Here is a 13,444-nt window from a genome sequence, read left to right as displayed (position 1 = left end):
GAAGAAATTGAAACAACCGCCATGAACAGAAGGAGGAAGGGTAGGCAGGGTACCAGTGGAAGAGAAGGTGACAGATGCCGGGCAGAAAAACCGCGGAGACAGGGGAAAGGCCTAGCGTTGCCCTGCCCTATTCCGCGGGCCCGCCTCGGCCCCACACCTCCCTCACCCGGGTCACCAGCTTGTCAAGCCAGAAGGCATGCTGACGCGTGCCTGGGTCCCGGCGCATAAGCCTCGCCGCGTCACTAGCGGCGCGGACAAACTGCGCGGGGTCCGGGCACCATTGCTGGATACTCTTAGCCACGTTCCTCTGGTCCTTGGTCTGGTCCAAGAGGTTGAGAAGACCTCCATAGCTGGGGGCCACCCAGCGGGGTTTCTCCAGCAGGAGGTGGATACTGCCGACCGAGAACCGGCGGGGCTGTACCGTGGGAGGGGACTTCCCAGTGAGACCAATGAAAGTGCCCTCAATGGCCAGGCTCCCTAGCAGGCCCCCCTCTCTATCTGGGTCGAGGACTGTCTCGGGGAGATCAATCCCCATCCGCTTTGGGGGCAGATGTCGTCCCGCTCCCGGGGCCGCTTGCGGAGCTCAGAGGGCAGGCACTCCATCTCCTCCTCCTCATCGGCCCCGGCAGGCAGGGGAGCGGGCGGTGGGGTGGCAAGACAAAACAGGGATACAAAAAGGTTGGCTGCTTACAAAACAAAAAACAAACAAATTACTTTCAAAACAAGAACACCATGTCATTGCATTTATCACACCCCATCGTGATAGACACCTTCACTACATTCCACGTTGTGTCATACATGCTAGTTATGCGGTTGGCGTGCCGGCCACACGGTCATAACTATATATAAACAGTTCGTACCCTGCTCTATCCAATCATACACGTGACAAGACCTTCAACTTCCCACACAAAAAGAAAGCAAAAAACAGCCTAGTGAGGGGCCAGGGAACGGCATGAGCTTGGAATCTCAGTCCACCACCGAGCCTACCTGGTTGCAGAAAGAAGAAAAGAAAAGAAAAGAAAGGGAAAAAGAGAAAATCAGAATTCCCTAAAACAGAGAATGTCTGCTTCTGCCCTGGAAAGCAAGAAAACCATAAAGTAATGTAATGTGAAAATGCTCTTTTATTATAATTGCACAATCAGTTTCCAGACTAGATTATATCAAGGTCAGCATGGAGATAAAAACCTCACTCAAAGAATACATGCTATACTAAATCATAAAAAACAACAACCCCCCCCCCCAAATTTCCTTCACTGGTTTGTAGATCTAAACCCATTAAATCTGCATTGCAAAGCAGACCAAAACGGTTTTCAAAAACTTCCTTGTGAAATACCTGCTGCCAACAGAAGGCATATGGGTACTTGTGCCGCGGCTGACTGCCCAAACGGGCACTGGGCAGTTAGGTGGGAGCTGCCGCCGCAGCGGCAGTAGGAATTCCCACCCAGGGAGAAATACACCATGTAGGACCTCCCTTGCGAGGCAAAAGTCAAGGAGGGAGGCAGTTTCTGAGTGTCCCCCTTGAGGAGCATGAACGCCTGCCTCCGGAAGGACAGGATCTGCCTCAGCTTGGGGTTCCTACTCCCTATGGTCAGCCTGCGCCAGGGGCTGGTGAGGACACCGTAGCGCTCGACCGCGTTGGTGAGGTCCCAGTCTGACAGGTGCGGGGGCACATTGGAGGCCACCACCCGCACTGCCAGAGTCTCCAGGGGCGTGACCAAGTGGTGGACCCCCAAGACTTCCAGCCCCGCCGCGCACACCTCCCTCACCAGGTTGGAAGAGCTCAAATAGATAATGGGCACCGAATTGACCCGGGAGGCATACCGGACGCTCCGGCGTCCCAGCAGGTTCACCAGAGCTCTGGCGCAGTCCTCCACTGTGACGTGGAGAGGGGCGTGCACCCGCATGCCATGGGAGGGAGGCAGCATGAATCAAAGGGAGAACTCAGGCGGGGGTGGGGGAGGGGCAGAGGCAAATGAAGCTGCCAGAGCCCAGGGGAAAAACGCTCAGAAAGTGGGGAGAAGGGGGTCCCCAGGGACAGGGTGGGTAGAGACAAGGTTTTTTTTGGAGGGGTGGGGACAGGAAAAGTGGGGCACGGAGTGCAGGGAACACACAAAAGGCACTCGAGCTGCAGGAGCTCAGAAGGGAAGGGGGTCCCCAGGGACAGGGTGGGTAGAGACAAGGTTTTTTTTGGAGGGGTGGGGACAGGAAAAGTGGGGCACGGAGTGCAGGGAACACACAAAAGGCACTCGAGCTGCAGGAGCTCAGAAGGGCTTCACCTGTCGGCGGCCATCTTAATAGATAGATAGATAGATACATAGATAGATAGACAGACAGACAGACAGACATACACACACAGAGAACAAACATTCACAGGGTCTCATCAAGAGTAGTGATTTGAACCTAAATTTCCCACATTCCAGAGAAATGTCCTAACTATTGGGTTATAGGCTAGTCTGGGGAAAAAATGAAATCTCCTTTATGCATTGACAAGGTATTTCATCCTGGAATTGAAAAACCTTTCCAAAATTAAGTCTCATCAAAACTGGTAAATTTCTATTGTTTCAGTTTTAATAACTTGCCATTTTCCAATGGGAATTTTTTTGCCAAAATGATTTTTCAACCCATTTCAGTGAAAAAGAGCTGAGATCAGAATTTGCTGATCTCATCTCAAAGGTTTCTTTTTTTTTTTAGCATCACTTTCAAACCCTTACCTGATTGTCCAGGTTCTGTGACTAGAATTCCAACTAGCCAATCATCTTGGTTCTCTGACACTAGTAAGTTTCAGTGCTCAGTGTTCAGTTCTTCCCATATGAAAAATGGCTTCTACAGCCAATGAGCAGACAAAACAGAAAAATTAAGACTTCTTTCTATATATACCTTGTCCCTATTCTACATCTTGTCTGTAACACTGAATTTTCTTTCAAAACTTTATTAAATGACTGTGGGAAGGGATAGGCATTTTTAATATCCTATCACATGTGGCTCTATTCTAAATCTCTGTTTAGGCTTTCAGCCTTTCTCTGAGGTAGAAATAGATGTGCCAAATGACATTGGGCAATACCACATATCACCTGCAGCATCACCAGGTGGGACAATGGGTAATGTGCTTTTCTAGGGCTTGCAGGGCCCAGTCTTGCACACCCTGGGGATTCCTGCATAGGAACAGGCCCCTCAACCCCCAGGACCACCTGCCTGGCTCTCTCTACTTACTGGGATTGTGCCCTCAAGATTTCTGGGAGGTGCCTAGGTAAGTAGGAAAAGTTGGGGCAAGTCTGACAGATTAAAATAAACAGGTGATTGCCACTAAATAGTGGCACAAATTGATACCACAATTGTCACCATCACTATTTGTGGAATGAGAAGGAGCCCTTGTGTTTGTTTGCTTGGCCTCTGTGCCTCCATAAAATGTGGTGTGAAGGCACAGGCAATGAAAGGCAATGTTGTTTCCACTCTGACTTTATAGGCGAGTTCTGTTTTCTTTCCAACGCACTATGGAACTGAACCATGTGGGGCATAAAGCCAAGCATACACTAGTACAACCTGAGCCTAAGGCATAACCCATGTACAGAAAATATGTATCCAGACAGCCAACATTTCTCTTCTCCTGTCTTTGGAATTATAACTAGGCAAATTCCCCAAAGCTGGCAAGTGTTAGAGAGCTTTGGCTCTTTCCCCCCAATAGACTAGTGGTCAAAGCACTTGCCCACAAAGTGGGAGATTGAGGTTCTATCCTACCCTCCTCACCCCTATAGGGTCTGACCATGCAGTTCTCTGATTCCTTGAGCATAGGCCATAAATTAGGAATTATCCAGGCCCCTCACCAGCTTTTTTTTTTTAAGCTGCTCCCCTGGGCTGCCAAGAAAGTGAGATGTGTGTGTCCAGGAGAGGAAAAAAACCCCCTGGATCTAAGCATATATGGTTCAGTGAGATGTTTTCTACCCTATAAGAGACTAGGCCCCAGGTTCACACCCAATCTTTTACTCCCCAGGGGGTAGAAGCTTTTCTTCTTGTCTGCTTCAATTAATACTAAATGTAAGGTACAGTGGTTAAAATAGCCTCCTCCTACTGCTTTTTTCAGGACTTATACTTAAGTACTTGCATGCACAGTAGTGCACTTTTCTGTCCAGGCTGCATACAGCTCAGGAATAGGACTGAAAACTGTGTATAAGTGCCAAAAATGGCAGTTATATTAAGGGGTAACCAGCATATGGGCAGACAAAGTGAAGCAGGATTCTGCCCATGCTGTTCATCATATTTGACAGGCAGCTAACAATGGTGTGTGTTATTTGGTATCATGGCTCATATTTACCCCTTCTGCCCAATTCTGATCACTCTCAGATCTTCACCATATTTTGTTTTAATCCATTTGATACCCTGGAGCTGGGGGTCAACCATGAGGGGCCATCGTTCACAGTTTGTAAGGATTGTGGCATTTTCTGTGGACATGCGATCAGCTGGCAGGCCCTCATTCTGCCAAGCTGCTATATCAGCATCATCTGTCAGCATTGTCAGAGGGTCTAATGATGGAGTAACAGGGATTGGGACCTGAAAGCAAAAAGAGAAAATGTTCCCATGAGTGTCATGCAAGGTTGCAAGCATCAGTTGTCATATATGCTAAGGATGAAACAGAAGAACTGATTCTAATAATGAGGCTTACTTAACAACCCAGCCATATAATTTATTTGATGGTCAACAGTTTACAGAATAGGTTTGATTTTGAATTCACTCATTCCTGTGATGACTAGAAAGAAATTATAAAAGGAGAAAAAAGAATATTGCCTGCAGCAAGATAAGTGGACTGAGCTGTCACAACTAAATAGAACAGGTTCAGATGTATACTTTATACCATGTACAAACTCTTGACATGGTAGTTTTGAAGAACATAACCATTATCCTCATAGGTCTGTTGTTTGCATTTGCATTTCAGATCGTAGAAACACTTTTCTGGCAGATAAGGCCATTTCTGGATTCAGTGTCTACATACAGGAAACATGGATGTGATAGCTGGTAAGTGATCTTTACCAGTTATCTTAATGGACAGGCTGCTTCCTTCCTTCCTTCCAAAATGGAACCTTTCCACCAAAATGGAACCTAACCCTTTTCCCACCACAGCCCCACACTTTTCATTACTTTTTCTTGTCTTTTCCCCCCTTTTCTCAACCCTCTCTCTTGCAGTAACTCTCTGCCCCTCCCTTCTCCCTCCCTCAGGTTGTTTTTTGTTTCCCCTCCCTCTCCCTGCAGCTGTACCCTTTCCTTCTCCCTCCCCCTCTCCTTCCCTTCGGATCTCCCCCTTCCTTTTTATTTTTCTTATTTTTAGCTAGCTTTAGCTTTTGGGATTAACCCTGTTTTAGCAGGAATGTCAGCTTCTACACATGGGGGCTGGTATGGGGGTGCCTCTCAGGACTTCCGCCTTAACCATGGCTTGAGGGTCCATACCCCACCCCATGTCAGGGTCGAGGTTTGTGCAGGTGCCCAGGTGCCCTGGGATGGTGTAGCATATGTTATGCAGCTCGTGTTAACATGGTCCCGGTGATCTACCCGGGTACTCCCACCCTGGTCGACAGGGTTTACTTGGGAGGCCTGGACATCGTGGGCATACACTACCTTGTCGCGCCCCTAGACACCCAGGTGGCAAGGGTGGTGGTTTCCAATGTACCCCTACACCTGTCTGACAGGGAACTGGCCAAGGGTCTTGAAACCTACGGGATTCCTACGAGGCCTTTTCGCTGGTTGACTATCAGAAGCAAAGATCCAAAGCTAAAGCATGTCCTGTCCTTTCAGAGGCAGGTCTTCATGCTTCTCAAGGGGGGCCCCCGGTCCCTACCCCACTCCTTGAGCTTCAGACTAGATGGAAGGAGGTTCGTGATTTATCTTTTCCTGGGGGAGACTATGTGTTTCCAGCGTGGTAACTCCTCCCACTTCACTACCCAGTGCCCAATGAGAAGAGCAGCCAAGACACCAGCAACTGCGGCTGCACCAAGGATGACAAATCCACTTCTGGGATGCAGGTCCCGCCTAGTGCAGGAGCCGGGACCTCCTCCCAACCTCCTTTCACCCCTGTTCCATTCGAGGAAACTGGGGCCTCTGGTGCGAGAGCACCATCGGATGGAGGGGTTGGAACCTCCACCCAGCCCACTACCTCGCCCATTACAGCCACAGTGCCGACCTCCCTGCAGTGCAGGAGCTCCACCAAGTTAAGGGGATGAGATTTCCACCTGGCCCCCACCCACCCCGACTGCTCCAGCCGAGGCAGCCGGTGACTATACCACCAGGGCCCTGCCAGACGACAGAGCTCAGGCCTCCCCCCAGCCACCCTCCACCGCTGCCCTATCTGAGACAACTGGCCTCGGGGAGGCGGGCCAGGAGTATCCTGATCCATCCCCTGTGAAGGGGAGGTCACCCACTGCTTCTCCACAGAAGAAAAACAGAGAGAGGAAAACAAAAGGGGCTTCTCAGGACACTTCACCCTGACCAGGGCCCTCCTTGGTTAGTGCTGGGAGGACTTCTGCTGGAGAGCCTGACCCCGCTCCAACTGCACGTGGCTACAGTTGGGGATGACTTGGCGGCGTGGGAAGCAGTGGCAGATCCACTGACACCTCGTTCGGCTTCCAGCTCCTGGAGTCAGGTGGCAGTGAAGATGATATTGAATACCTCCCTTGTGGGGGCCTGACCTAGGGGGTGGCAGAAGAGTCTACTGACCCCTCAGTCATGCCTCAGCCCACTGGACCAGATGGGGATGATGATGAGTTGGAGGTCCAGCTTTCCGAGCGTTATAAGCGACCTCGGGAGCAGGATGACATCTCTCCCCACAAGAAGGCTGGGATTGCTCTTCTAGAACCAGTCCTTGGCCCGGATGATGAGAACAGGATGCAGTTGCTAAACATCGAGGGCATGGATGCTGCACTCTCAGGCAAGCTCTCACCTGAGGTGCAGCCCCACCACTCTTTGTTGGGGATGTCCAGCCTATTCTGGCAGGCCCCGGCTCGCCCCCAACTACGGAGGTCTCCTGGTCTTTCTGAACCAGACTAAAGGACAGAAGAATATAGCGGGGCATATCATTCAGTGGTGTGCAGACCCTAAGCTTTTTGTCCAAGCTGCCAGGGCTGCAGCCAAACTCATACAGCGAGACACAGGCACCCAGCAGATGGCCTACCACCTACAGTAGCTGGCACAGTGGGTGAGGGACATGTAGGGCTTGGGAGAGTAGAGTAGGGCATGGTAGGTCTTTCCCGACCTGCTTCTGCTGCCATGATCTGTCCTTGGGTACTTGCTCTGAGGCCCTGGACAAGACCCATATCCTTGTCAACTGTCCCCCCTGCAGAGTACCACCCCTACTACAGCTGGCAGGGCTTCCACTCCATCATTCTCCAAGCCGTTGTTGACCACCGTGGTGCCTTCATGAACTTGAGCATTGACTGGGTGGGCAGTCCCCAGGATGCCCACATGTTCCGCAGCTCTGCCCTGCCAGCCCTGGTGGAGAGCGGGTGCTTCACTCTGGAGTGCTGGACCTCCAGGTGGGTGCAGTGGTGGTCCTGCCCCTCTTCATAGGGGAGCCCACCTATCTGCTCCTCCTCTAGCTCATGTGGTCCTACATTGGCCAGCTGGACCACCACCAGGCACACTTCAACTGGTGGCTGAGCTGGACCTATTCCCGGGTGGAGTAGGACTTGGTCAGCTGAAGAGATGCTGGTGCACCCTCACCACCTGTCACCATGGCCAACATCTCTCAAATCATCATCACAGCCTGTGTGCTGCATAACATCTATGAGGCCTGGTGGAACTCTTTCACGAGGCCTGGGTGGAGGAGGCACAGCAAGTGGAGGGCTTGGCACTAGGAGTGCCAGCTGCTGTGGAAGTGGCAGCAGCAGTAGTGGGCCGCCCTGCTGAGGCCCTGGGCAAGCCACTTTCTCACCAGCAGGAGCCAGGGTTAGGGTTGTGGTTAGGGCTGCCATGGCCCCAGAGCCATTCCTTCCCTTTTCCTCCTGCAGGCCAGCCTGTCTCCTGTGTTGCCACCCAGCCCATGGCACCCAGGCAGAGGGCTCAAGGGGCTCCCAGCCAACTGGGATGCAGAGCTGCTGGTGCCCCCACCCTCTCCCCATGGGGTGTCTCTGGGGAGGTGCCCTGGGGCCAACCCCGCCCTATGCCAGCTCTACGCCCCAAGCATGCCCCAGCTACAAGTGTCCCAGGCATGGTGTGAGGAGCTGTTTGCACAGGCTTAGGGGTGCCCAACCCACAACATGCTGCTGCTGCTGATTGCCATGGTGCCCCAGGCATACCTGTAAACAAGGCATGGGACCCTGAGTTTTGATGGTGCAGAGGGCAAGCCCACCCTGCCCCACAACCTCCACTGCCACCTGGAGGGCTACCTGGGGCTGCGCTACAAGTCCTTGCCCCCTGCAGCCAAGGAAGACATTACCGCCAGCATCAACACATTCCTCGGCATGTAAGAGGCCCATGCCCACTGGTGTGGGGGCACAGGCTGCTCAATAAAGTTTTGCACTGTCTCCCACCTCCCTGTGTGCTATAAGGGGGGCTCCAGGAGTCAGGGGGTGTATGGGCAGGCTAGGTGGCGGCAGGTGGAGAGGGAGGGCAGGGCCGGGGCAGGGAGGGCCTTCCCTTCAGTGCAGGGCTCACTAGGTGGGCGTGGCAGGCGTACCTGGCAGCCCAAGTTGGTCCCTGCTCATGGCAAAGACATGACTCCTGGCAGTGCCCTAGGGTGAAGAGGTGCAGCATGCAGGTGCCTGGGCAGGAGCTCCCTCCAGGGAGAAGCTGGAGCTGCTGGCGGCCGGCAGTGCCATGGCCAACCTGGCCTCCTGGGCAGGGCTGAACACATTGAGCTGGTGGGGCAGGCACTGGCTCAGGTTCCCAGAGCTGTTGGAGGAGGCCAAAGGCAGGGAGTGCATTGGAACAAGTTCCTGGAGGGCCGAGGGGCCCTTCACCAGTGACACATCACCATGGGTCCCAGGCTTCAGAGAAGGCTCAGGCAGGCTGCTTGTGTTCAAATAGATGACACTGCTCAGCCTAGGGTCCCAGGGCATAAGGATGTCATCCAACTGGTGCATAAAGGGCATGGATTTGCAGGAGTCTCTGACCAACAGTTGTGGTCAGTGATGGTTACCAACTGTTCCTGCAAGGCCTTGACTTTTATGTGGCATTGGTGTGCTGACTGGTCATGCCCACAATCCTACATGTGGCTTGACAGGCTCTTGTTCACGTGTATGTTGAAGTGCCTGCTCCGAGGACCTTAGCCTCTTCCCCACGGTGCAAAGAGGTCTGAAGTCTCCTCCTGGGACCAGATGAGGCCCTGGGAGGCAGCGTGTGGCTTGGAAAGGACGCCAGTGTGGATCCCTCAACAGCTTGCTAGGCCTCTGCATGACAGTCCTGGTTCTGGAGGACCTCAGCAGGCTCCTGCACACCCAGACCAGGGGCATGGTGTGGGACAGGCAGGTGTATGGCGAGGGTGTTCCAGGCACCAGTGGCAAGTTACAGGCTGGATGCTGTGGGTGGCCTGGGGCCAGATGGATTAGAACCTGGTGGTCAGAGACTGGCTGCAGGTGTCCTAGGGTCCTGGTGGGCCTGGCAGGTGTCTGCAGCACCCAGCACGGGGGCATGGCATAGGCCTAGCATCTGCATGGTGAGGCAGTGCCAGGGAGCAGCGCTGGGGTGTAGGCTGGTTGCTGCAGTTGCCATGGGGCTTCCGCTGTGTAATGCAGTGGCCAGAAGCTGGTTGAAGGTGGCCCAGGGCCCCAGCATCCCCACAGGCTTTTAAGTGCCAGGGGCTGGGGTAGGCAAAGAGCCATCTACCCCAGGGCTCTGGGACTGGGCTGCTGGTGGTGGGGCTGTTGCTTCTAGTCAGCATCTACACCCACACTACTACCCAGTAACTAATTGCAAGTAAATTTGTTACTTGTATTTACAGGTAGCAAATTTACTCATGAGTAGAGCAATGTACTGTGCAGCAAGCGTCTGCATGTGTAGATGGCGATGCTTACTGCACAGTAATTTTCACTAGTCTTGAGTAAAGCGTCTCATGTAGACATGTCCAGGGTCTCTTAGCCAAAATTCTACAGGACTGGGCCTAGTCATTAAGTCCAGAATAGTCCTAGTTGCTGGTAAAATTTAAGGGTGACACAGAATCTCAGAATCTTAGCAAATCAGGTAACTTTTATAAATAAGTGATTAGGCTAAAGAGGGAGAATCAGCCCCAGTGAGAAAGAGCATGGTTTATATTGCAGCAGAGCAAGGTGGGAATGAAGGAAGGTTGCTTGGATGCTCCTGAGGCAGTACGACTGTATATTGCTTCCTCACTCCAGTTTCTGGCAAAAAACATAGTAGACCCCTACCAGATTCATTGACTGTCAGATGCAGATGATTACACAGTCAGGTGGATGACAAATTGGCTTAGGGGTTGTACCCAGAAAGTGGTGGTGGATGGGTCAGTATCGACCTGGAAAGCCATGAAGTCCCACAGGGATTGGTCCTTGGACCTGTGCTGTTCAATGTCTTCATCAGTGACTTGGATGAAGGCGTGGAAAGCACTCTGTCCAAATTCAAAGATGATACCAAATTATGGAGTAAAGTTAACACACTAGAGGGTAGGGAACGAATCCAGGCAGTTCTGGACAGGTTGGAAAAGTGGGCAGAACAGAATAGGATGCAGTTCAATGAGGATAAGAGCAAGATGCTGCACCTACAGAGAAGGAATCACCAGCATGTTTACAGGCTAGGGGAGGGCCTTCTCAGCAACACAGCACCAAAAAATCATCTTGGAATCATTGTTGACACCAAGATGAACGTGAGTATTCAATGTGATGAAGCAATCAGTAAAGCTAACCACACTTTATCATGTATTAGCGGGTGCATCACAAACAGGTCCAGGGAGGTGATACTTCTCCTCTATGTGGCATTGGTTAGGCCGCAGTTGGAGTTCTGTGTCCAATTTTGGGCTCCACACTTCAAGAGGGATGTGGACAACCTCAAGAGGGTTCAGAGGAGGGCCACTCATATGGTTAGAGGCCTGCAGGCAAAGCACTACAAGGAGAGATTGAGGTCCCTGGATCTCTTTAGTCTCTGCAAGAGAAGTCTGAGAGGTGATCTTGTTGCTGCGAGGAATAGGAGATGCTCTGTTTACCAGGGTACCCCCTGGAGTAACTAGGAACAATGGCCACAAACTGACAGAGAGCAGATTTAGATTAGACATCTGGAAGAACTTCTTTACAGTAAGGTTTGCCAGAATCTTGAGTGGGCTTCCAAAGGAGGTGGTACCCTCCCCTACCTTGGGGAGCTTTAAGAGGAGGCTAAACCTCTACCTGGCTGGGGTCATCTGTCCCCAGCGCTCTTTCCTGCCCAGGGCTGGGGGTCAGACTAAATGATCTGCTGAGGTCCCTTCTGACCTAAACATCTATGAATCGATGAATGTATGCTTAGTAACAACTAATTAATAGACACAACTAAGTAATAGACACTTACTTTTAGCTGGCACAAGTACGGTCTCCAGATTCTATCCATCAGGTCTTGTCTGTATTTCTTTGTAAAGTAGCCCAAGTAAGAGACAAATGCTGTGATTAGCAAGACGTCTCCACACAGTGTACTGTGTTGCTGTTTGAAGTCTTTCACAGCTTCTGCCCATCTCACATTTTCAGAGGCAAGTCCTCCAACCTAGAATTTCAAATATAAAATTAAACTCCATATGGACTCATAGAACATTCCTTCTTTGTCCTAGATGTTTAATGCTTCTTCTCACTCTAATTTCAAATTGTTCTACAAAAATTTCAAAACTTGAAAAGTGTTAAGAACAGAAAATACATTTTAGATCATTTTGCCAGCTGTTTCTCCTATTTACTGAAAGACTGCCCTGACAATATGTATTCCAGGACTTTCTCTAGTCTATCTTTATCCAAAAGGAGGTCTTCACTCCCCTAGAAGGTTGGGGCAGGGACTGGTCCACATACCCAGTCTGGCCTGTGGGGCCAGCCACACACCATTCTTCTGGTTGAGGACCCTTATCTGGCCCACAAGGCCAGATGAGTTTTACACCCCTGGCTTAAAAGATAATCTCAATTTTTAAGTAGGCCTGTTGATTAATTGTGGTTAATAAAGACAATTAACATGTTAATTTTTTTCACTTTAATTTTGTTTAATGTGGCTGGGGCAGGGAGTGAATGGGACCCTGGGGCTGGTGCTGGTTATGGGATGGAACTGAGGCAGCTCATCCAGGGAGGCTCTCATTACACTCCCTGGAGTATGTGCCCCTCAGATTTGTGCTCAGGGCAGGGGTGGGCTGCTGCTGCAGTCTGGGACTCTGCGCCCCACTGCCTTTGGAGCTGCATGCTGGCTACACTGTGTCCCCTGCCTGCCCACCAGTATGCTGTCATACAGCTCCCAGGGCAACAGCAGCAGGGTGCAGAAACCAGCACACAGTAGAAGCTTGCCTCTGCCACACACAAATCCAGGGGGCACGTACCCATGCCTCCTCCAGGGTGTGCACAGTGGTGGGAGCCTCTCCGCACCCCTGGACAAACCGCTTGCAGCTCCATACTATGACTTGCCTCAGCCCTGGACCCCATTCACCCCAGCCCCTATCCCTGCCTCTGCCCCACTCTCTCCCTCACGGCGAGGGGGGCGGGGGGGGGGCTCAATCTGCCCCCACCATCCCTTCCCTCCCCCACGCCCCTTCCCCCACCACACATTTACCTACTGGGTGGTGTCTGTGGGTATGTGGGGTGGGGGTGGGTATGTGTGTGTCTGTCTGTCCCTGGCTCCTAAGCCACAGCCCCTCCAGCCCTGCTGCTGCCCCTCACTCCTGACCCACAATACAAGCATTCTGCCAGGGTATGTGGGAATCCTCCTCCCTCAGCTCCAAACCCTACACACACACACAGCCCCCCAACACCTTCATAAATACCCCATTACACATACATACCCCACCCCATCCCACAACCATACAAAGTACCTGCATAATTTTGCAGAATTGTGAGTTTTTCTGTGCATAATTTTGAGTTTGTTGCAGTGTGATTAAAATTGTGATCAACTGCAACTAATTTTGTTTAATTGCTCTACTAATCACGATCAAAAATTTTAATTGTTTGGCAGCTCTATTTTTAAGACAATCTTAAGCTTTTTGCATGCTAGCATATGGGAATGTTTGGTCTGTAGCCTACATTTATATTCACTTTTCCTATGATCCTGCTTTGAAAATACACATCTCATCCTGACTCCTAATATAGATTTCTTGCAAACTCTCTATTTAGTAGAGTGTCTGTATTTGGCATGATTTTCTCCTACTTATACTTCTTTTCATTTTTATAGACTGAATCCATTTCCTGTCCATTTTCCTAATTCCTTTAGGGCTCTTTATATGATTTCTCTCTGTTAAGTGGCGAATTCCTGAAAACACCATTAATACGTTGCTTTCCTTGTCTTCCAGATTATTAACATGAAATTA

At 51.1% G+C, this 13,444-nt stretch overlaps 1 protein-coding gene across 1 annotated transcript in view; it reads right to left on the bottom strand.

The window, feature by feature from the left end:
* Nucleotides 1-13,444, bottom strand: part of DNAH9 (dynein axonemal heavy chain 9) — a 524,795-nt gene that overhangs the window by 161,348 nt on the left and 350,003 nt on the right. The window contains exons 52-53 of the mRNA XM_025202178.1: nucleotides 11,470-11,658; nucleotides 4,310-4,545 (exon numbers count right to left, since the gene is read on the bottom strand). Of these exons, the coding sequence (XP_025057963.1) occupies nucleotides 4,310-4,545; nucleotides 11,470-11,658 (425 nt within the window). The remainder of the gene's footprint in view (nucleotides 1-4,309; nucleotides 4,546-11,469; nucleotides 11,659-13,444) is intronic.

The sequence above is a fragment of the Alligator sinensis genome, unplaced genomic scaffold (genome assembly GCF_000455745.1).
Source record: "Alligator sinensis unplaced genomic scaffold, ASM45574v1 scaffold77_2, whole genome shotgun sequence".
Taxonomy (NCBI): Eukaryota; Metazoa; Chordata; order Crocodylia; family Alligatoridae; genus Alligator; species Alligator sinensis.
This window is presented reverse-complemented; position numbering and strand designations above follow the sequence as displayed.